Here is a 21,487-nt window from a genome sequence, read left to right on the forward strand (position 1 = left end):
GCTTCCTGAGGAAGTGGTGCACTCCAGGGTGGTGGGACTGTGTGTGTGGTGCGGGGTGGGGTGGGGTGGGGGGAGATGGTGTGCTCCAGAAAAATTGTTGAAGTGTGGAGAGGAATATGGAAGATTTGGGGGAGACTGTGGAGGGAATGTGTGGGTTTGCATGAAAGCAGGAAAGGTGTGTCAGTCCAAGAGAAACACTACTGCACTGAGGAGTTTCCTATTGGCTAGATCAGAACCTGACACTTCATAGGAGGCTCAACAGGTACCTTCTGAATGAAGAATCAAGAGAATCGGCCGGGCCGGGTGGCTCATGCCTGTAATCCCAGCACCTTGGGAGGCCGAGGCGGGTGGATCAGCCTGGCCAACATGGTGAAATCCCGTCTCTATTAAAATATACAAAAAATTAGCCAGGCGTGGTGGCAGGCACCTGTAGTCCCAGCTACTCGGGAGGACGAGGCAGGAGAATCACTTGAACCCGGGAGGCAGAGGTTGCAGTGAGCCGAGATCACGCCATTGCACTCCAGCCTGGGTAACAAGAGCGAAACTCCGTCTCAAAAGAAGAATCATCAAGGGGGTGCATGAAGGGATGAATGAAATTAATAATTGAAAGAGGGCCAGGGATCCAGGAGAACAATACGATTTCATGGGATACAAGAGGGAAATCAGTTCAAAGGGGGAGCAAGGGAATAATTAAGTGTAAGATGGGGTACAGGAAAAAAAATCAGCATGAATCAGCACGAAATGTGAGGGGAAAATTGAATATAGGGCATAGAAGAGACTGACAATGGAATTGAGTGCTGGGGGCACAAAATCCTGTGTGGGGAGTGAATGAATGCAGGAGGCTCGGAAGAGAATTGTTGAAGTGGATGCCGGGAATAATACCTGGGTTTGGCAGAGTGCAGGATGATACCCAAGAAGGGGGTGTAGTAATGGTGGAAGAGGGCACGGGAGTGCATGTGCATGCCTGAAAGTGGGGTCTGTGGTGAAGTGATGGTAAGTAAGGAGAATAATGACTGCATTGAATGGGTATGGGATCCTTGCCAAGAGTCTCTCGGGAAGGGGCCATGTGTGATTGGGGCTTCTGGGAAAGAGGCAACATGAGCAAGGAGGTCGCAGTGAAGATTGGTGAAAACCGTGGGAGAAGAAGGGGAGGGAAGCCAATCTGATTCCAGCGGTGAGAAGGATGGAGAAGGAGCATTCAGCCACCTCAGATAGGGTTTTCCAAGGGCAGAGGAAGTACGCTGGGGGTAGGGGATCATGTGGCCATTCTGACCTCCACTCCTGACCCTAGAAGCATGGATCCCAAATAAATACCTGCTGCACCCTGCTGCCCCTCTGACTCCGAATGCACAGCGTGAGACTGGAGCCCCATGGGGGACTGAACTTGGCCCCAGAAGAGCTATAGGTTGCTGTGACCGCTGCCACGACCATGGTATTACTGCCCAAATCAGCGGCCACAAGCATTTCTGCCTCTTCCAGGCCTGCGAGTGTCACAATTGTGCCCTCTTCTCATGAGTATGGTGTCTGAGATGGGGAGGGCCCAGACCTTCTCTAAATGGGACTAACCTTAGCCCTGCAATCCTTTACTTCAGAGAGCACCTCAGGGTCTTGCCTGCTGTGAGTGCCTTGAAGAGGGAGCAGCGGGAACGGCCAAAGAGACATCTGGCTCAAGGACCAATAAGGAGTATGGCTGCCCCTCCCAAAGCTCCCATCCGTGTCAGGAATTTGACCATCAGAGCAGGAGTCCTCAGTGAGTGTTTCTGGCCAGGGAGGGAGCCAGAGTTTGGGTGGAGGAAGCATGAGTAGTTCTGTCACCAGTCCTGTCACAGAATTGCAGTGTGACCTGGGGCAAGTTGCTTCCCGGACCTTAGTTTGCCCAGGTGCAAAATGTCATCAATGTTACCTACCGAGTGTTTGTAGGAAGGAGAGAGCTGGGGGACAAGGGAACTGAAGAGCTCCTTGGTGAGATGAGACCTGAGACTGGATGTGGGGTGAAGTGGGGTGGGGTTGGGGGAAAGACTCATCAAAGCTGTTCCTGGTCTTTCACAGCTGGGAAGGAGAACAGCATGCTGCAGCCCGAGACCCACATCTTCACAGCCTCTGAGGAGGTAAGGAGAGTCAATAACCAGTCGGGCAGGCTCCCACCCAGCCACTGTCCAGACATCTTTCACTGTGTCCCAAGGATATGGGTATCATCTCCAATCCTATCACCAGCTCACCATGTGACCTTGGGAAAAATCACTTCTCCTCCCTGGGCCTCAGTTTCCCCAGTTGCAAAATAAAAGGTAAGACTGGCTGGTCTTCAAGGTCTTCAGAGCTCTGACATTCTAGGCTCCTATCCTCATCCCAAAAGATGTCCACACCTCCTCTCTGCATGGCCGGCCTGGTACCTGACTGCAACCTGTGCTCTCTGCCCCTGCAGGGGAGCTCCCAAGGGGCTCTGCTGCTTGGCCAGGCCCCAGAATCTTTGTCTCTGCCTTGTACTCCAGTGACCTTGGAGCAGCAACTGGTTTCTCCTTCTGGAGATCCCCACAGGGCCCCTGCCCTGCCCAGCATGTGAGTAGAGTGAGGACCATGGAGCAGGTTATGTCTTGTGTGCCTAACCTTGTGCTTGATGCCATGGGAGATGGAAGAGGAAGAGCGGGAGGAGGAGGAGGAAGTGGCGGGGGGAGAGGGGAGGAGTAAGAGGAGGTGGAGGAGGAGGAGGAGGAAGAGAAGGAGGAGGAGAAGAAGGAGGAGGACAAGGCAGCATGTAATACTAACGGGAGAGGACAGGGCTCTCCTAGCTTTGCTATTTTCTATTTGTGAGACTTTGGACAAGTGACTTTATGTGTCTGAACCTCCATTTCCCTATGGATGTACTGAGGACAATATTCTATACCCATAGCATTGAAAAGAGAACTGGCACAAGGCCTGCCACATAGTAGGGCTTCAACAAATGGGGGTTGTTATTCCACATGAAACAGGTGGATGGGATAGAAGGTCCTGCTGAAAGGTGGGGTCCATGCTGGTGAGGGCCACAGAGGCCCAGGGCAAAGTCCAGAGGCCATTAGAGAAAGCTTCCTGGAGACGAGCCATGCTTGTCCTTCAAGACCCATGGGGACTGGGCAATATGGAAGTGAGAACCAGTCCTTGAACAGGGACAGTAATGGCATCTCTCCAGGTGCTTTGCAAATTAAAACACGGACACCTGTAATTTCCTGTGATTTTCACCATTGCCCTGGGAGGAAAGAGCTGGTAGGAATAAGCATCCCTGTCAGGAAAAAGAGGTATGGAAAAGAAACCTGGCCAAGCAGGAGAAGGGACTTGCCCCAGCCGCAATGACTAGTGGTCGAGCAGGCATTGGGATTCCCACATCCAGATATTGCAAAATCCTGCCCCTCTTTCTGTCTACGGATACTATGTGTCCGTCAGTGGATTTAATCCCCTGGCCTCTCCTTTCCTTGTTTCTAGATGCTCAACTCTGGTCCTCCAGCCCTGTGCCACCCTTGACCCTCTTCTACTGCAGCCACAGGTCCTGGGAAAGTAGTGGGGTCCAGAACCCTGGGAGGGATGGAGTTTAGTGGATGGGAAGAGCAGAAGGCCTTGGTGGGGGTTGGGGAGGAGGTTGAGGGAACACGGGGCTGAAGGGGCACCTGTCGTATTGGGAAGAGGTGTAGTTTCCCAGTGCCTATTCTCTCACGCACTTTCCTTTGCAGGTCCCCAAAATCTCTGACCAGGCTTTGGTTTCTGCCCACTCAGAGTGGCAGCGGAAACTGGAGGCCGCTGAGGCTCTGCTGACTCTGAGAAACTCTGCCCAGGTCCCTCCTGACTCCATCTCCCTGCACCAGCCTTGCAACCCACCAGGTAGCCTGCTCCCTGAAAGGAGAACACAGGGTGGGATAGCTGGGGAATGGGGGTCGTTGTGGTAAGCAGGTTCTAGCTGAAAAATCAGAGTCAGTAAGTTGAATCTCCTCGGGGCCAGGCACCCAAACTCCTCAGTATGACTCCCGAGATGGTAGTTGAGTGCTGTTTAGTGACTCTTCGGTTTATTGAGCTTTGTGCGCAACAGCAAGCGTTCAGTGCCCTGATGTCAAGAAAGAAGGAAGTTCAGGCCCTGAGAGTGGCAGGGACTTGCCCTCTCTGATATGCATGCAGCATATCAAGTGGAAGAACCGGCCCTCTTGACTTTCAGCCCAGGGTCTATGCTCAGCCCCCTGTGGCCTACTGTGGTCTGGGGAGGACATACAGAGGTGATAAAGGGCTTGGTCTGGAAGGAGGTCTGGTCTCTGCCTTCCGAGAGCTTCCAGTCTAGATGTGGAGCCTGGATGCCCTGGCAAGCTGTGTTTTGTGGTCAAATTTTAACGATGTGCCCAGAGAGGAGGGGCTGGAGGAGCTCCGAGGAGGATAAACAACTGGGGAGGCTGGGAGGGAAGGCTAGGCGTTCCCAGATCAAAATGGTGAATGGAGCATGGTGTGTCAGTGAAGAAACACCCCTGGAGGGACTGCTGGAACAGAAAGGGATGAGGCTGGAGAGGGTACCAATCACAGAGGTCTGACAGGTCAGGCTTAGGAGGCTGGACCAGCAACTGTGGGTAGTGAGGAGCCAGGGAACGTTTTCTGAGCTAGGGAGAACAATTTCACAGACCCCGAGCTTGACAAAAAGACTTGTGGTGGCTTTGATGGAAGGATTGGGGGAGGCAAGATGGGAGATGGGGAAATCAGAGAGGAAGAGGTCTATGCAACAAGCCAGGTGACAAATCTTTGGTTGGGCAGGACACATAAAAGGAGTAGATCTGAAAGGGGATGTGGATGTGACCTGGCTCTGGCCCCTTCCTTTCTGTCCACAGCTCCTGCTGGAGATAAAGGATTCCAGCCTCCCAGCCCCTCTCTCCGCCCCAGGCCAGCCAGCTCCATCTCGCTGCCTATTGGACATCTGGGATGCATCTCCCTCTTGAGCTAGGAACCCAGGGGAGGAGGCCTCAACGGAGCACTGCCTATTTGGTATCCAGTTTCTGAAAGTGCAAAATGGTTAACGTCCAAAACGCTTAACATCTTTTTTTTTTTTTTTTTTTTTTTTTTTTTTAAGCCTTCAGGTGTTTTATAAGCTTTTTATTATATGGGGCAATTCCTTGACTGAAGGTGGATATTCTTGTACCTCTATCCCTTACTCTTTTGGATGCGGGGCCTTTTTCTGTTTCATAAAGACAGGATTGTGCAATCTAAGTTGATCAGTCTCTCAGTGGGATTCTGTGTGGGTTCATTTGCCAGAGTTTTTATACGTCTTGTGATTGCTGACATACCTGAGCACTCTCATGTGTGTACCCATGCTTGTGGAAACATGAAGATGTTTTCGCTTTGTGTCTAGGTTTATGTATGTGAACAAATAATAAACCCTTGTTGTTATAAGGCACTGTGATATACGGGTTGTTTGTTACCACAGTATAACCCAGACTATCCCGACTCTAACCGATTTGTTCAATTCATGTTTCCAAGTGAGAATCACCTTATCCGATAACTGGGATTTCCTAGCATGGCTAGATAAGAAAATGGTAGAGGAAAAAGAGAAAGGTATTTACTCACTGAGCAATTAAGTACCTACCCTCTGCCCGGCATAGACTGTTTCCAGTTGCCCAGAGGGTCATAAGTGGCAATGTCTGTAGGATCAAGGAGATCATGTAAATGAGTAGAGCAGGCCCGATGGGCTCTGGCCAAACTGACAGTGTATGCTCTACATAAGCGGGCAGCTGCTGCTTGGCTCTAGGCAATTGTTGCCATGCAGGGATAGCGACTCATGGTAGCCAAATTGGCTGGGTTTTCAAGAGAAGATGGAATTCTAGATTTCTATATAAAATCACTCAACTTGTAAGCATTGGCTCGGGTTTCTTCTTTAAGCCCTATATCTGGGCCAAACCAAACTTCCATGAAGGACAGTTTTGCCCAGTGGAAATGCCGGTTTTATTCTAGACCAATGTGAATTTTACAGTGGAGGAAACTGAGGCCACTCAGGACAAGAAGAATCAAACTGGGGAAATGAATTAGACTCAGACCCTATTTTTGAAGGACCCATGAAATGTGAGGAAGCATCGCTACCTTTTATTTATTTTGCGCTCACCGCACTAAGCACATACAGCCTCATGGCAACTTTGCAAGTTAAGCATTATTATTGCCATTTTGCCTATGAGGAAACACACTCAAAGAATGACAGTGACTTGCAAAAGTGGTTTGGGGGAAATTTTTAGCCAAAGATCAGCGAACTCTCCCTTGTCTTTACCAGGCCCTGAATCAGCTAGTAGTTCGATTTTTAATAAAGCATTGAATAAAAGGCCCAAAACTCAAAGCAACAAACATCAGTCAGAGGGTTTTTCCAAAGAGTCCCTTTATTTCTTACTCAAGGTAACAATATGTAGTAATCGATCAGATCTTTCTTACCTGCAGTGGTTTCCCAGTCCTCTGCTGATATTCTAAACGAATGAAGACCTGGAGACCCCCACCAGGCAGAAAGAAAGCTCAACTGGACATGCCTGGATATGGGCCCTTTTCCATGCTATTAGCTCCCTCCTTTCTTCCCTCCCAGTACTTTACCCAAGACGATTGATTCGGATGACATCCAATTACAACTTGTCCTTTCTTTTTTGAGACCCCGAGAAGTCAGGATTCTTACATTCTTGATCTGATGGCAGAGAAACAAACGTGCAAAGTCACTCAGACTTGGAGCAAGACTAGACTGAAGTCCATCTCATACCTTCCTTCCTTCCTGATTTGTTACTCGAACAAATGATCCCAAAGCCCCTCCTTTCCTAGTGATGGATGAACAAGTCCACATATTTCTGGAGGAATGAAGCGGTAGTACCTGGAAGAGGACTAAGATCCTGCTATGAAATTGTGTCCTAGGCACACCACAGTCCCACAGTTGACTTGGGTAAAAGAGGAGGTGTATTTTGGTTAAAGGATGTGGCATGAGAAGAGGGAGGAAAAACAGAAATAAAGTGATGGGCATCAGGGGAAGGAGTGAGGCCCTTTTCCCTGTGCCCTTTTATTTTCCTGATGCCCCCCCCTCCACCCATACACACACACACTTTTTCAAAAGTCTCATAACGGTGTATTTTTTGCATCTAAGGACATCTTTGTGAATGTTAAATATCAAACCTTTTTCATGTACTTCCCTTAGCTGTGTACTACCCCAGTTCATAGATTTAAAACATCACTGTATAGAGCACTGTGAGTTATGTCTTGACTCGTGTATGTCATGTAACAGCATTGGTTAGATCTGAGCATACCCATCACATCAGAGCTTCTGTAGAGTGGATCAATTTCAAACATTAGTGTGCAGGTACAGGTTTAGCAACTGGCTCTCAGGGGGAAGGAAGGTTGGGGGAAATGCCCTGGGTTGTTGCACTTGCTGAATGCAGATATCAAAGTGGTATCAGTGAATGCAGAGTTGGGAAGAGATATTTTTACCATTTGGATACCATAAATGTAAATAACCATGAGAACACAGATAACAGTACAAAGTAGAAAAATAATTAGGGATTGATTTTTTTTTAGCATATATTATGTTTGTTTTCAATATAATTGATCTGATTTTTAGTTTATATAATGTAGTTTTTAATAATGGCTGTATTTAACAACTGGCTCACGAAATTCTTGAAAATCGTATGGTTGTCTCTGATGTTCTGCTAAGAGCCAGCTGCAGCACTCTGCCACTTTCAACCCTTGCCCAGAAAGACAGCTTTTCCAAAGTAGGTTCCACTAACACTGCAGGGTCATAAAGGGCGGCTACTGCTGGTTTCTGACCAAGAACAGCCTAAAATGTGTGGGAAAGTGCTATTTTTAAAGTTAAAAATGGAAAGATCTGGGACAAATATTGAGCGGAATGAACAGTCAAAACCATTTATGTGGGAATGTGCATTCTTGGAGGGGGCCAGAGTCGGGTAGAGGTGAGTGGTAGGGATCTCAGAATTAGCAAAACCCATCCATACAGGGTTATATTCAACAGATTTCTCTTTTCTATTTTGTCAACAGATTTCTTAAAGGCTAAAGAAACGGGGGCAACTGGTATTGCCTGGCCATTGGATCTGTATCTCTCTCTCTCTTTAGAGAGACTGACGTTCATTACACTCCCTCCTCCTGCTTAGATAAATGCTGCATAAGCTATTAATACATAAACTTCTCCACCTTGCCTTTTTTAAAAACTTAAAAACATATCCTTGAGGCCACTTGATCGCCAAGCTGAGAACAGTGTTATTTCAGTGAATGGATGTACTGAGCACACTATTATGCATCTTGTGAAGCATTTAAAGTCACACGTATAAGAGAAGTTTCTATAAATGCCACTTGTTCCCCATGTTGAAAACTGTGTTATTTCAGTGAGTAGATGTGGTAGCTACAACGTAATGCATGTACTGAAGTGGTTAAAGACACATGAATAAACAAAGTTACTAAAAGTGGAAAAAGAGAAATCCTTGAGGCCAGCGTGGTGGCTCACGCCTGTAATCCCAACATTTTGGGAGGCCGAGGCAGCTGGATCACTTGAGGTCAGCAATTGGAGACCAGTCTGGCCAACATGGTTTAACACCCTGTCTCTACTAAAAATACAAAAATTAGTCAGGCGTGGTAGTGGGCGCCTGTAATCCCAGCTACTCAGGAGGCTGAGGCAGGAGAATCGCTTGAACCCGGGAGGCGGAGGCCGCAGCGAGCTAAGATCGCGTCACTGCTCTCCAGCCTGGGCAACAGAGTGAGACTCCACCTCAGAAAATAAAGAAATCCTTGGGATCACTCCACAATCCTCCCTGGAGACATCCCTCACTCCTCTCAACAGCTAGAGGGTACCCCATTGTGTGGACCTACCATAGTGTGGTCAACTGGTCTTCTATTGATGGACACTCTGGTTGTTTCTATTCTTGCTATTATTTTATTTTATTTTTTCTTTTAGTAGAAACGGGGTTTCACCATGTTAGCCAGGCTGGTCTCAAACTCCTGACCTCAGGTGATCCACCCACCTCGGCCTCCCAAAGTGCTGGGATTACAGGCGTGAGCCACTGCACCTGGCTCTTGCTATTATTTTAAATATGGCTGCAATGGATAGGCTCCTGACATAATCTTTAGCAATTTTTATATCACTACGTCTTTGTGATTGATCCCTAGATGTACCATTGCTGCTTAAAAAGTGAAAACACAGGGTGTCTTGCTCATTACTGTCAAGTACCTCTTCAAGAAGGATGGACCGTTTGCCTTTTCCCCATCAATATCGGAGAGAGAAAGTTTTCCCAGCATCTCACCAGTAGTATTGCCAGATTTTTGAATTCGCCCATCTGATACGAGATAAATGACATATTAGTGCATACGTTAACTTGCATTCCCTTCATATGTGCAAGGTTGCACATCTTTTCCATATGGTTAAGAGAAATTCCTGTTTTCTTTATTCTTACGGACTTTTAGTTTACAGTTTTGGACCAGTTAGTATAGGGGCCTTGGCATTTTCTCCTTTCCAAGAAAAGTTCCTTGTATCTTAGGGATATATTAGGACATTTACCTTTTCTTCTGATATAAGTTGTAAATCATTTTTCTGTTTGTCATGAATCTTTTTACCTCATTGATAGTGTTTTGTTTCATTGTTTGCCATGCAAAACCAGTTTATGTTTCCTTAATAAACTTTATCAACATTTTGCCTGATATCTTTTGGGTTTTTAGTCATAGCTAGGAAAGATTTCCCACTCTAAATGTAGGGAAGATTGTCTCCTGTCACACTGTAAACTCCAGTCCACTTGAAATGTATCCTAGTGCATGGTGTGAGGAAGAGATCCCGTTTTTCCAATACCACTTGTTAAAAAGTTGCCCCATGGGAGTGATACCAGCATGACAGCAGTCAAGAAAGCTACAGGCCCTCCTTCCCTGATAGAGACATTAGGTTAACAACATTATCTAAATCTAAATACCTCTGTGAGAATTGTAGAGATCACTGGACAAGCTACAACACATTGGCTCTTGTAAAACAAGAAGGGATTCCAGTGACAAGGGTAGGAAAAATCCCAGCATTCAGCATACCCCTTGTGCCCCTCCCTCTACATGGTGTAGTGTGGAACACTAGGAAGAAAATAAAATCATGAATTCTGGGCCCCTCCCTTGGGATAAAAACAAGAGAGTCGACCATGCATACAACGTTCTGGCTTGTTTGGGGGCTATTTGAGGGACTACTTTCTGTCTTGCCTGACTTGGGAGGCTGAAGCAACCCAAGATAGATTCTGGAAGCTCCTGAAAACGAAAGTGCACAGCAGGTAAGAGCTGCAGTTATGCAGGTAGATGCCAGAGGCAACAAGACATTACAAAAGGTTTGAGAGGTCCTAGAACCTCCAGCCAATTGGCAAAGGTCTTCCTGTGCACCAAGCTGGTATGCAAAGACTGGGAGAGGTGATTGTTTCTTCAAATGCCCAAATCCCAACAAAAGATTTCAAGACATACAAATCAACTGGTGATGGCCCAGTCACTGGAGCAAAACAACACTCCAGGAGCCAGCCCTAAAGAAATGTAGACCTAAGAGCTGCCTTGTTGCAGGAAGTCAGGGACCCCGAACGGAGGGACCGGCTGAAGCCGCGGCAGAAGAACATAAATTGTGAAGATTTCATGGACATGTATTAGTTCCCCAAATTAATACTTTTGTAATTTCTTACACCTGCCTTTACTGTAATCTCTGAACATAAATTGTGAAGATTTCATGGACACTTATCACTTCCCCAATGAATATCCTTGTGATTTCCTATGCCTGTCTTTACTTTAATCTCTTAATCCCGTCATCTTCTTTGTAAGTTGAGGAAGATGAATGTCGCCTCAGGACCCTGTGATGTTGTGTCAACTGCACAAATTGTTTGTAGAGCATGTGTGTTTGAATATGAAATCTGGGCATCTTAAAAAAAAGAACAGGATAACAGCGATATTCAGGGAACAAGAGAGGTAACTTTGAACTGGCCACTGGTGAGCCAGACGGAGCAGAGCTATATTCCTCCTCTTTCATAAGCAAATAGGAGAAATATTGCCGAATTCTTTTTCTCAGCAAGGAACATCCCTGAGAAAGAGAATGCGCCCTGAAGGTAGGCTTATAGACGGCCCCTTTTTAAGGCGTCCCGTCTTTTATGGTCGAAGCCGAAGGGACGAAATAAGCCCCGGTCTCCGATAGTGCTCCCAGCCTTATTAGGATGAAAAAATTCCCACCTAATAAATTTTGGTCAGACAGGTTATCTGCTCTCAAACCCTGTTTCCTGATAAGATGTTATCAATGACAATGCGTGCCCGAAACTTCAGCAGCAATTTTAATTTCACCTCATCCGCTGGTCCTGTGATCTCGCCCTGCCTCCATTTGCTTTGTGATATTTTATTACCTTGTGAAGTATGTGATCTCTGTGACCCACACCTTATTCGTGCACTCCCTCCCCTTTTGAAAATCGCTAATAAAACCTTGCTGGTTTTACGGCTCAGCTCGGGGAACATCACGGATCCTGCCAACATGTGATGTCTCCCCTGGACACCCAGCTTTAAATTTCTCTCTCTTGTGCTCTTTCCCTTTATTTCTCAACCCAGCCGAGACACTTAGGAAATAGAAAAAACCCATGTTAAACATTGAGAGCAGGTTCTCCCGATACTGCCTGACAAAGAATTTAAAGTAATTGTCATGAAGATGTTCAATGAGCTGAAATAGAACACAGAGCGACAACTAAATGAAATTGGGGAAATGAAGCATGAACAAAATGAGAATATTGACAAAGAAATTAACACTATAACAAAGAACCACGCAGATTCTAGAGATGAAAACATAATACAATAATTTAACTGCAAAATTCACTGGAGGTATTCAACAGACCACTTGATAAGGCAGAAGAATTATCAAGCTTGAAGGCAGGTCATTTGAAATCATCATGTCAGATGAGCAAAAGAATAAAAGAATGAAGAAAAGTGAAGATAGACTAGGGGACTTACGGGACACCATCAAGCAAACTAGTATATGCATTATGGTAATCTCAGTAGGAGAAGAGAGAAAGAGAGAGAGCTCATTCGAAGAAGTAATGGCTGAAAACTTCTTAAATCTGTGGAGAAAAAAAATTGACACACAGATCCAAGAAGCTCAAAAAAGTCCCATCAAGGTTAAATCCAAAGAGAACCACACATTATACGCAAACTGCCTAAAGACAGACAAAGAGAGAATCTCAACAGCAGCAGGAGACATTTGGTCACATACAAGGCTACTTTCATAGTATTATAAATGGATTTCTGGGAAGAAACTTTGCAGACCAGAAGCGAGTAGGATGATATATTCAAAGTGTTGACATAAAAAAAAAATAAGAAGAAAGAAAGAAAGAAGCAAGCAAGGGAAAAAAGGAAGGAAGGAAATGAGAAGAGAAGAGAACAGAACAGAACAGAAAACAAAAGGAAAGGAAAGGAACGGAAAGGAAACTGCCGACTCAGCTGTGTGGATGCACAACACTGGATTCTCCTTAGGCTCTGTAGTCCTGGCAGACTTCATCAGCGCAATGTTCACAGGGTAATTCTTAAACTTTATAGAGGGTGGCAGGTATATCAGTTCTTTTTGATGTGAAAACATTCATGTTTCTGACTTTGAATGACAGCTTTCAGGGGAAGCATAATGGTTAGTGTTGTCACTATCAAAACTCTAAAAAGAAAAACTGAGATCTTTTAAATCTTGGTTACAGCATTCACGGCATGAACCTTACTGCTACTCCATATGGGTGTCTTTGTTTGGTGGGGTTTTTCTTCTTCTTCTTCTTCTTCTTCTTCTTCTTCTTCTTCTTCTTCTTCTTCTCTTCTTCTTTCGCTTCTGAGGCTGGATATATATGTCTGGCTGAAGATTTGATGTGGTTCCTCCTTAAGCTGTGTGTCCTGTTAAAAATAGGTACTGTACTGGGCTCCATGTGTCATTGGGGGTAGGACCTATATTTTAATACTGTTCCTAACATTTCATTTTACTAGCGAGAAATCTTTGATTTCATTTTATTTTTTGTAATTCTAGACACTAGATTATAGTTTAGCCATAACCGATGTTTTTAAAAAAGGGCTATATTTTCTTGCACAGTTGTGCACAAAAGAGACAAGTTTCAGTCCTCAATGCTGTCTTTTGTTTTACAGGTACAAGTTTTCTAGTTCAGACAACTATGAAAAACTGTAGACTATTCGCGAGGTATTAACTCACAGGCCCGCTGGGGGCAGGGGCTGTTTTCTAAGTTGCAGGCAGAGGGGGATTGGGATGGTATAGTATGCACAAACAGGTACTGAGCTGACAGACTGGAATTTTCTGTACTAAAATGTTACTTTGTGTCAAAAGTTAAACAGGCTTTAGTACAACAAATAAAGGTCGATTTCTGTAAAGAATAAAAGAAAGAAAACTGTCAACCCAGAACACTGACTCTGGCAAAACAGTTCTTTAAAAGTGAAGGAGAAATTATGACATTCCCAGATAAACCAAAGCTGAGGGAGTCATTACCGCTAGACATGCTCTGCAGGAGATGCTAAAGGGAGTCCTTCAAGTTAAAAGGAAAGGGCCATAGATGGCAACATAAAGCCTTACGAAAATAGGAATCTCTCCAGCCAAGGTAAATACATAGAAACATATAGTAACCTATAACATTGAAATTTTGGTGCAAGGAATTTAAATGACAAAAAAGCATAAACCATAGCTATAAATCTATGTGAATGGGTATAAAATACACAAAGATGTAATTTGTGACTCAACAACATACATGGGGGTAGGGTGGGTATGGAGCTGTAAAGTGGTAGAGTTTTTCTATGCCATTTAAGTTCATTGTTATTTGTGTAAAATGGAATGCTATGAATTTAATATGTTTCATGTAATTGCTGTGGTAATGGCAAAGAACGTATCTATAGAGTATACACAAAGAAAATGAGAAGGGATTCAAAGCATATCACTAGAAAAGTATTAATGAACCAAAGTAAGGCAGTAGGAGAGAAAAGGAGGGACAAAAATAAGCTACACAGGGTGGAGCAAGAAGGCGGAATAGAAGCTTACACCGTTCGCTGCCCCGCCCCCGTCCCCTGCCCCGCCCCTGTCCCGCCCCTCCCCTCCCCCCCGCCCCCACCCCCCCACCACGCCGCGTCCCTCTGCCCCTGGCGCCCTCCCCTCTCAACACTTCCCACAGGAACACCAGATTTTAACAACTATCTGCACACAGAAAAGCACGATCACAACAACCAAAAATCAGGTGAGCAATCACAATGCTTGGTTTTAACTTTATACAGCTGAAAGAGGCATTGAAGAGAGTTAGAGAGAGGGTCATGATTCGCGGATGCCACCCCTCCCAGCAGAGGCCATGTTCTCCTTCACTTTTAAATAACTGTTTTGCCAGGGTCGGTGTTCGGGTTGGAGAGCCTATACACTTGAGGGAGGGAGAGCCAGAGACTGGGGGACTTCACATTGAACTCAGTGCTACCCTGTCATAGCGGAGAGCAAAGCCTTGCTGGGCTCCGCCAGTGCCGGCACATGGAGGCAGCATTTGGACCAGCCCTAGCCAGAGGAGAATTGCCCATCCCAGCGGTCAGAACTTGAGTTTCTCAGCAAGCCTTGCCACCACAGGACAAAGGGTCCTAGGTTAAACTTGAAAGGCAGTCTAGGACACAACGACTGCACTTCCTGCACAACTCCTAGTGCTGAGCTGGGCTCAGAGACGGAGGACTAAGGTAGAGACACAAGCCGGGGTGGCTAAGGGAGTGCTTGCCACACCCTTCCCCAACCCCAGGCTGCACAGCTGGCAGCAATGTGGAAATGACTTCTTCCTTCTGCTTAAGGAGAGGAAAGCAAAGAGTAAAGAGGATTTGCCTTGCCTCTTGGATACCAGCACAGCCACGGTAGGATAGGGCACTGGGCCGAGTCCTGAGGCCTCCATTCCAGGTCCTAGCTCGCGGACATTTCTAGACACAACCTGGTCAAAAGGGAACACACTGCCTTGAAGAGAAGGAACCAGTCTTGGCAGGATCTATCACCTGCTGACTAAAGAGCCCTGGAAATTGTCTCTGTCTGCACATGACATGATTGTATATTTAGAAAACCCCATCGTCTTAGCCCAAAATCTCCTTAAGCTGATAAGCAGCTTCAGGAAAGTTGCAGGATACAAAATCGACGTGCAAACATCACAAGTATCCCTGTACATCAACAACAGACAAACAGAGAGCCAAATCATGAGTGAACTCCCATTCACAATTGCTACTAAGAGAATAAAATACTTAGGAATGCAACTTTCAAGGGATATGAACGACCTCTTCAAGGAGAACTACAACCACTGCTCAAGGAAATAAGAGAGGACACAAACACATGGAAGAACATTCCATGTTCATGGATAGGAAGAACCAATATCATGAAAATGGCCATACTGCCCAAAATAATTTATAGAATCAATGCTATCCGTATTGACTTTCTTCACAGAATTGGAAAAGCTACTTAAAACTTCATACGGAACCAAAAAAGAGCCCGTATAACCAAGACAATCCTAAGCAAAAAGAACAAAGCTGGAGGCATCACGCTACCTGACTTCAAACTACACCATCTGATCTTTGACAACCTGACACAAACAAGCAATGGGGAAAGGATTCCCTATTTAATAAATGGTGTTGGGAAAACTGGCTAGCCATATGCAGAAAACTGAAACTGGACCCCTTCCTTACACCTTATACAAAAATTAATTCAAGATGGATTAAAGACTTAACCGTAAGGCCTAAAACCATAAAAATCCTAGAAGAAAACCTAGGCAATACCATTCAGGACATAGGCATGGGCAAAGACTTCATGTCTAAAACACCAAAAGCAATGGCAACAAAAGCCAAAATGGACAATTGGGATCTAATTAAACTAAAGAGCTTCTGCACAGCAAAATAAACGATCATCAGAGTGAACAGGCAACCTTCAGAATGGGAGAAAATTTTTGCAATCTATCCATCTGACAAAGGGCTAATATCCAGGATCTACAAGAACTTAAACAAATTCACAAGAAAAAACAAACAACCCCATGAAAAAGTGGGCAAAGGATATGAACAGACAGTTCTCAAAAGAAGACATTTATGCAGCCAACAACGTATGAAAAAATGCTCATCATCACTGGTCATTAGAGAAATGCAAATCAAAACCACAATGAGATACCATCTCACGCCAGTTAGAATGACAATCATTAAAAGTGAGGAAACCACAGATGCTGGAGAGGATGTGGAGAAATAGGAACGCTTTTACACTGTGGTGGGAGTGTAAATTAGTTCAACCGTTGTGGAGGACAGTGTGGCGATTCCTCAAGGATCTAGAACTAGAAATACCATTTGACCCAGCAATTCCATTACTGGGTATATACCCAAGGATTATAAATCATTCTACTATAAAGACCCACACTCACATATGTTTATTGTGGCACTATTCACAATAGCAAAGACTTGGAACCAACCCAAATGTCCATCAATGATAGACTGGATAAAGAAAATGTGGCACATATACACCATGGAATACTATGCAGCCATAAAAAGAAAGGGTGAGTTGATGTCCTTTGCGGGGACATGGATGAAGCTGGAAAACATCATTCTCAGCAAACTATCACAGGAACAGAAAACAGAAAACAGAAAAATAGTGTGAAGTTGATCCTGTCATTATGATGTTAGCTGGTTGTTTTGCTCATTAGTTGATGTGCATTCTTCCTAGCATCGAAGGTCTTTAAAATTTGGCATGTTTTTGCAGTGGCTGGTTCCGTTTGCTCCTTCCCAGTTTAGTGCTTCCTTCAGGAGCTCTCATAAGGCAGATCTGGTGGTGAGAGAATGTCTCAGCATCTGCTTGTCTGTAAAGGATTTTATTTCTCCTTCACTTATGAAGCTTAGTTTGACTGGATATGAAATTCTGGGTTGCAAATTCTTTTCTCACACCAGTTAGAATGGCAATCATTAAGAAGTCAGGAAACAATAGATGTTGGAGAGGATGTGGAGAAATAGGAACACTTTTACACTGTTGGTGGGATTGTAAACTAGTTCAACCATTATGGAAAACAGTATGGCGATTCCTCAAGGATCTAGAACTAGATGTACCATATGACCCAGCCATCCCACTACTGGGTATATACCCAAAGGATTATAAATTACTCTACTACAAAGACACATGCACACGTATGTTTATTGCGGCACTATTCACAATAGCAAAGACTTGGAATCAACCCAAATGTCCATCTGTGACAGACTGGATTAAGAAAATGTGGCACATATACACCATGGAATACTATGCAGCCATCAAAAAGGATGAGTTTGCGTCCTTTGTAGGGACATGGATGCAGCTGGAAACCATCATTCTTAGCAAACTATCACAAGAAGAGAAAACCAAACACCGCATGTTCTCACTCATAGGTGGGAACTGAACAATGAGATCACTTGGACTCGGAAGGGGAACATCACACACTGGGGCCTATCATGGGGAGGGGGGAGGAGGGAGGGATTGCATTGGGGAGTTATACATGATATAAACGTTATGCACATGTACCCTAGAACTTAAAGTACAATAAAAAAAAAAATTTAAATCAATAAAAATTAAATAAAATAAAATAAAAAAAAAAAGAAAATTCTTTTCTTTAAGAATGTTGAATATTGGCCCCCACTCTCTTCTGGCTTTTAGAGTTTCTACTGAGAGATCCACTGTTATTCTGATGGGCTTCCCTTTGTGGATAACCCAACCTTTCTCTCTGGCTGCCCTTAACAGTTTTTCCTTCATTTCATCTTTGGTGAATCTGACAATTATGTGTCTTGGAGTTGCTCTTCTCGAGTAGTATCTCTGTGGCATTCTCCCTGTTTCCTGAATTTGAATGTTGGCCTTCCTTGCTAGTTTGGAGAAGTTCTCCTGGATAATATCCTGAAGAGTGTTTTCTAACTTGGTTCTATTCTCCCCATCACTTTCAGGTACACCAATGAGACATAGATTTGGCCTTTTCACATAGTCCCATATTTCTTTCAGCCTTTTTTTTTGTTTGTTTCTTGTTACTCTTTTTTCTCTAAACTTCTCCTCTTGCTTCATTTCATTCATTTAATCTTCAATCACTGATACCTTTCTTCCACTTGGTCAAATCGGCTACTGAGGCATGTGTAAGCATCACATAGTTCTCATGCCATGGTTTTCAGCTCCATCAGGTCACTTAAGTCTTCTCTACACTGTTTATTGTAGTTAGCCATTCATCTAATCTTTTCTCAAGGCTTTTAGCTTCTTTGTGATGGGTTCGAACATCCTCCTTTAGTTCAGAGAAGTTTGTTATTACCGATTGTCTGAAGCCTTATTCTCTCAACTCATCAAAGTCATTCTGCATCCAGCTTTATTCCTTTGCTGGCGAGGAGCTGCTTTCCTTTAGAGGAGAAGAGGCACTCTGATTTTCAGAATTTTCACCTTTTCTGCTCTGGTTTCTCCCCATCTTTTTGGTTTTATTACCTTTGGTCTTTGATGATGGTGATGTACAGATGGGGTTTTGGTGTGGATGTCCTTTCTGTTTGTTAGTTTTCCTTCTAACAGTCAGGACCCTCAGCTACAGGTCTGTTGGAGTTTGCTGGAGGTCCACTCCAGACCCTGTTTGCCTGGGTATCACCAGTGGAGTTTGCAGAACAGCAAATATTGCAGAACGGCAAATGTTGCTGCCTGATCCTTCCTCTGGAAACTTCGTCTCAGAGGGACACCCAGCTGTATGAGGTGTCAGTCGGCCCCTACTGGGAGGTGTCTCCCAGTGAGGCTACTCAGGGGTCAGGGACCCACTTGAGGAGGCAGTCTGTCAGTTTTCAGATCTCAAACTCTGTGCTGGGAGAACCACCACTCTCTTCAAAGCTGTCAGTCAGGAACATTTAAGTCTGCAGAAGTGTCTGCTGCCTTTTGTTCAGCTATGCCCTATCCCCAGAGGTGGAGTCTACAGAGGCAGGCAGGTCCCCTTGAGCTGTGGTGGGCTCCACCCAGTTCGAGCTTCCTGGCCACTTTGTTTACCTACTCAAGCCTCAGCAATGGCAGACGCCCCTCCACCCCAGTTTCGCCGCCACCTTGCTGTTCAATCTCAGACTGCTGTGCTAACAGTGAGCGAGGCTCTGTGGGCATGGGACCCTCTGACCCAGGCAGGGGATATAATCTCCTGGTATGCCATTTGCTAAGACCGTTGGAAAAGCACAGTATTAGGTGGGAGAGTCCTGATTTTCTAGGTACCATCTGTAATGGCTTCCCTTTGCTAGGAAAGGTGATTCCCTGACCCCTTGTGCTTCCCAGGTGAGGGGATGCCCTGCCCTGCTCTGTGGGCTGTACCTACTGTCCAACAAGTCCCAGGGAGATGAACCCAGTACCTCAGTTGGAAATGCAGAAATCACCCATCTTCTGTGTCACTCACACTGGAAGCTGTAGACTGGAGCTCTTCCTATTTGGCCTTCTTGGAACCTTCCCGACTTTCATCCATGTCCAGATATTTCTTAGAAAGTCTTTACGAACCCCTAGAGACGTGCCTTCTGAGAAACATATGACTTCTAATGAGTTTCACAGATGTAGTCAGTGGTCACCAAAAACTGCTAATATGACAAAAAAAGGTGACAACAACACATTACAGACCTGTGATGGAAGAAGTTGACATCATCCAATCATTGCTACTGGGAGGAAGCATACGAGCTCGGTTAGCCTAGTGATGAAATTTGCTCATTCAGGAAACTGAGTTGGCAGGTGCAGCTTCATCTACACACTGCTTCCTGCTTTTATTAAGGGCCCTGACAAACCAGGAGCACAGAAAGGTAGAGAATCATCCAGACAATGTTTGCCTTTTCCACTTGTTCCAACACCTGGGGTATGTGCTGGGATTACCCTGGGTCAGACACGAAGCATGCACAGCACTGGGTCTCACCCAAGGCCCACTGTAACCACTACCTGGCTAACATCTATGTCCACTGAAGGTCCTAGGGCTCTATGAAAAGGAGGTGTTGAAGCAAGTCAGGTTTGTGTCCTTACTTTCAGGGCAGTGAGTTCCCCCAGGCACTGGGCAGGTCCAGTGATACTGTCTGGGAACCAGGGATTGGAGGCAAAAACTTTAGTAATTTGCCTAATGTCCTATTCTACTGTGGCTAAGCAGGTACCAAAAACACAAGACAAAACACTTTCTGCTCTTCCCTCCCCTTTGCACAGGAAGAGAAGCCTCTCCTTGGGGCCACGACCACCACCAGCCCATGGATGTGTGGGGCGGAGGGAGTTCGGTTCTGCCAGGCCACCATTGATGCTCACTTAAAGCCCAAGGGCACTTTAGTCAGCTTGTGGTGAATGCTGCCAGGACAGAGACTCACCCTTTAGAGCAGTGGGCTCCCCTCTGGCCCAGGGCAGGTCCAGAAATGCTGTCCAAGAGCCTAGGCCTGGACTTGAGGACCCGAAGGTCCCCAAGCTTGGTGGTGCTCTACCCCACTGTGGCTGAGCTGGTACCTAAGACAGCAAGACAAAGTCACATTTATTTTTCCCTCTGCTTTTCTCAACAGAAGGAGTCTTTCACCATAGCCACCACAGCCGGGAATGCGCTGGATCACACCTGAAGTCAGCATACCTCAGAGCCCAAGCCCATGGCATACTACCTGGCATTGCTGCTGGTTATTCAGGGCCCAAGGGTTTTTTCATTTCTTTAAAATTATACTTTAAGTTCTGGGGTACATGTGCAGAACGTGCAGCTTTGTTACGTAGGTATACACGTGCCATGGTGGTTTGCTGCACCCATCAACCTGTCACCTACATTAGGTATTTCTCCTAATGTCATCCCTCCCCTAGCCCCCCACCCCAGACAGGCCCTGGTGTGTGATGTTCCCTTCCCTGTGTCCGTGTGTTCTCATTCTTCAACTCCCACTTCTGAGTGAGAACATGTGGTGTTTGGTTTTCTGTTCCTGTGATAGCTTGCTGAGAATGATGGTTTCCAGCTTCATCCATGTCCCCGCAAAGGACATCAACTCACCCTTTCTTTTTATGGCTGCATAGTATTCCATGTGTATATGTACCACATTTTCTTTATCCAGTGGGCTCTTTAGTCAGCAGGTGATAGATCCTGCCAAGACTGGTTCCTTCTCTTCAAGGCAGTGTGTTCCCTTTTGACCCAGGTTGTGTCTAGAAATGTCCGCGAGCTAGGACCTGGAATGGAGGCCTCAGGACTCGGCCCAGTGCCCTATCCTACCGTGGCTGTGCTGGTATCCAAGAGGCAAGGCAAATTCCTCTTTACTCTTTGCTTTCCTCTCCTTAAGCAGAAGGAAGAAGTCATTTCCACATTGCTGCCAGCTGTGCAGCCTGGGGTTGGGGAAGGGTGTGGCAAGCACTCCCTTAGCCACCCCGGCTTGTGTCTCTACCTTAGTCCTCCGTCTCTGAGCCCAGCTCAGCACTAGGAGTTGTGCAGGAAGTGCAGTCGTTGTGTCCTAGACTGCCTTTCAAGTTTAACCTAGGACCCTTTGTCCTGTGGTGGCAAGGCTTGCTGAGAAACTCAAGTTCTGACCGCTGGGATGGGCA

The 21,487-nt window shown here is 45.6% G+C and overlaps 1 protein-coding gene across 1 annotated transcript; it reads left to right on the top strand.

Annotated features, from left to right (window-relative positions):
* The first annotated feature begins 575 nt into the window (after positions 1-575).
* On the top strand, positions 576-5,392 carry LOC117090234 (doublesex- and mab-3-related transcription factor C1). Its single transcript, XM_033222321.1, has 6 exons — positions 576-1,750; positions 2,050-2,108; positions 2,423-2,556; positions 3,454-3,514; positions 3,699-3,846; positions 4,830-5,392. Exons 1-6 carry the CDS (start codon positions 1,687-1,689, stop codon positions 4,940-4,942), a joined length of 579 nt encoding a protein of 192 aa, XP_033078212.1. The 5' UTR covers positions 576-1,686; the 3' UTR covers positions 4,943-5,392.
* The last annotated feature ends 16,095 nt before the right edge of the window (positions 5,393-21,487 follow it).

The sequence above is a fragment of the Trachypithecus francoisi genome, unplaced genomic scaffold (genome assembly GCF_009764315.1).
Source record: "Trachypithecus francoisi isolate TF-2019V2 unplaced genomic scaffold, Tfra_2.0 Contig00980, whole genome shotgun sequence".
In the NCBI taxonomy this organism is placed as follows: domain Eukaryota; kingdom Metazoa; phylum Chordata; class Mammalia; order Primates; family Cercopithecidae; genus Trachypithecus; species Trachypithecus francoisi.